General features: G+C 39.8%; 1 protein-coding gene across 1 annotated transcript; it reads left to right on the plus strand.

Moving 5' to 3' along the window:
* Positions 1-649: 649 nt before the first annotated feature.
* On the plus strand, positions 650-1,429 carry LOC140449014 (activity-regulated cytoskeleton associated protein 2-like). The gene has a single exon (XM_072542155.1). The coding sequence runs from the start codon at positions 650-652 to the stop codon at positions 1,427-1,429; it is 780 nt and encodes a 259-aa protein (XP_072398256.1).
* Positions 1,430-1,863: the final 434 nt, after the last annotated feature.

Consider the following 1,863-nt stretch of genomic DNA (forward strand, 5'->3'; position numbering starts at 1 on the left):
CCATGACAGTGTCCACCGAGAGTGAACGGTGACAAGAGACACAGAGACATATATATGTTTTGTTGTTGTAAGATATAGATTAAATTGTAATACATGGTTTTCCTTTTAATAAAATCGTGTAAATCAATATTCACAGTCATTACCTAACTATTTTAACTAATACCCACATCACAACTGGCACCCAACTTGGGCAAAATAGTTTAAAGTGTAGTTCGTACTGTGAAAATCGTAAAGTTTCATTGTGAACAGAAAAAAAGTGTTTTTGCTCCCGCCATTGTAAGGTGATTAGTGGACATTTTCACTTAGTTTAGTGCTTCACAACAATAAATCTACTGTGTATGTGACTGCTGTGGAAACTCCGCACAGACCATCCAAAAACATCCTGTGGGAATATCAATCTTCCACTACAGACCATTCAAAACATCCTGTGGGAATATCAATCTTCCACTAGGCCATTCAGAAACATCCTGTGGGAATATCTAGCTTCCATTCAAGGGTATTTACAAGAAATAAGCAACAGAAACTGTAAGCCTTTAATTTTTATTACTATTTTTGTGGTAAACTTGCAATCACGGCAACAAACGATAAACACAGTTATTCGCTTAGGTCGACGACGGTTTTTAGTTTAAGCGAATCAACATCAGCAGAAATGTCTTCGGTAAATTTAACAAGCGAACAGTTTCAAGCCTTATTAAATACAATAGCAAGGCCTATTTCGGACTCAGGTAGTTTAGCAAAATGCGCTTCTCGCTTCGATGGATCAAAGGGGGCTGATGTAAAAGCTTTTATAGATGCGGTCGAGATCTATAAAGAGTGCACCCACGTATCTGACGCGAACGCATTAAAGGGTATACCTATGCTGCTAGACGGTTTCGCCGCCACGTGGTTTCAAGGTGTTAAAAATACGGTAAACACGTGGGCCAGCGCCATTAATTTATTACGATCGACTTTTGGACCTCAAAAACCAGCCTACAGAGTGTATCGGGAACTGTTTTTGACGGAACAAGATGCTAAAACTCCGGGTGACATTTTTGTATGCAAAGCGCGCGCGATAATAGCTCAGTTACCGGCAGATACATTAACCGAAGCCACTCAATTAGATATGGTATACGGTTTGTTGCATAGGAGAATACGTGAAAAAGTAGCACGTGATAAGATCAATACATTTAGCGAACTCTTAAAAGAAGCGAGGCAAACTGAAGAATCGTATGAAAATCCGGAAATAAATATTAAAAACGAAAACGAATCAAAACGGGTACGGTGTAGCTTTTGCAAAAATCCAGGTCACGTGAAGGATGAATGTCGAAAATTGGCCGCAGTCAGAACCAGGGAAGCAGATTATCGAAAATCTTCGGTTGAGCCCAAACCTAATCCTCCTCTAGTAACTTCTCGTACTAGCCCTAAACCAACCTTTCCTACTTCGAAATAGATTTCGTGTTATGGATGTAAGACTCCTGGATTCATTAAGAGTAATTGTCCAAAATGCAAATCATCCAGTAAATCCTCAGCAGTATCTGAATTTATGCTTGCTGAAACAGTTAATGTCGACCAACATTTTGCCACAAACCTATCAACTAAACCCATTGTTCAGGTCACTATTGAAGGTCATGTAGGTCATTGTTATCTTGATTCGGGAGCACAGTGCAGTATTGCTGGCTCTCAGCTAAGAGATATCCTCTTAAAGGATGAGGTACCCTTTTCCACAAAAAGTGTAGACATGACCCTAGCGGATGGTAGGACTACTTCTACTACTGTTTTGGTCTTTGATTTAGTTGTTATCTTACAAAACCGCTCTCATAGCATTTCCTTAATTTCTGTGCCCACACACACAAATAGTCGTACCTTACTGGGGGCAGACTTCTT

Source organism: Diabrotica undecimpunctata, chromosome 8 (genome assembly GCF_040954645.1).
Source record: "Diabrotica undecimpunctata isolate CICGRU chromosome 8, icDiaUnde3, whole genome shotgun sequence".
Classification (NCBI taxonomy): domain Eukaryota; kingdom Metazoa; phylum Arthropoda; class Insecta; order Coleoptera; family Chrysomelidae; genus Diabrotica; species Diabrotica undecimpunctata.

What these genes read in the sequence shown, in the direction of transcription:
- LOC140449014 (XM_072542155.1), top strand. Translation starts at nt 650, where the DNA reads ATGTCTTCGGTAAATTTAACAAGCGAACAGTTTCAAGCCTTATTAAAT.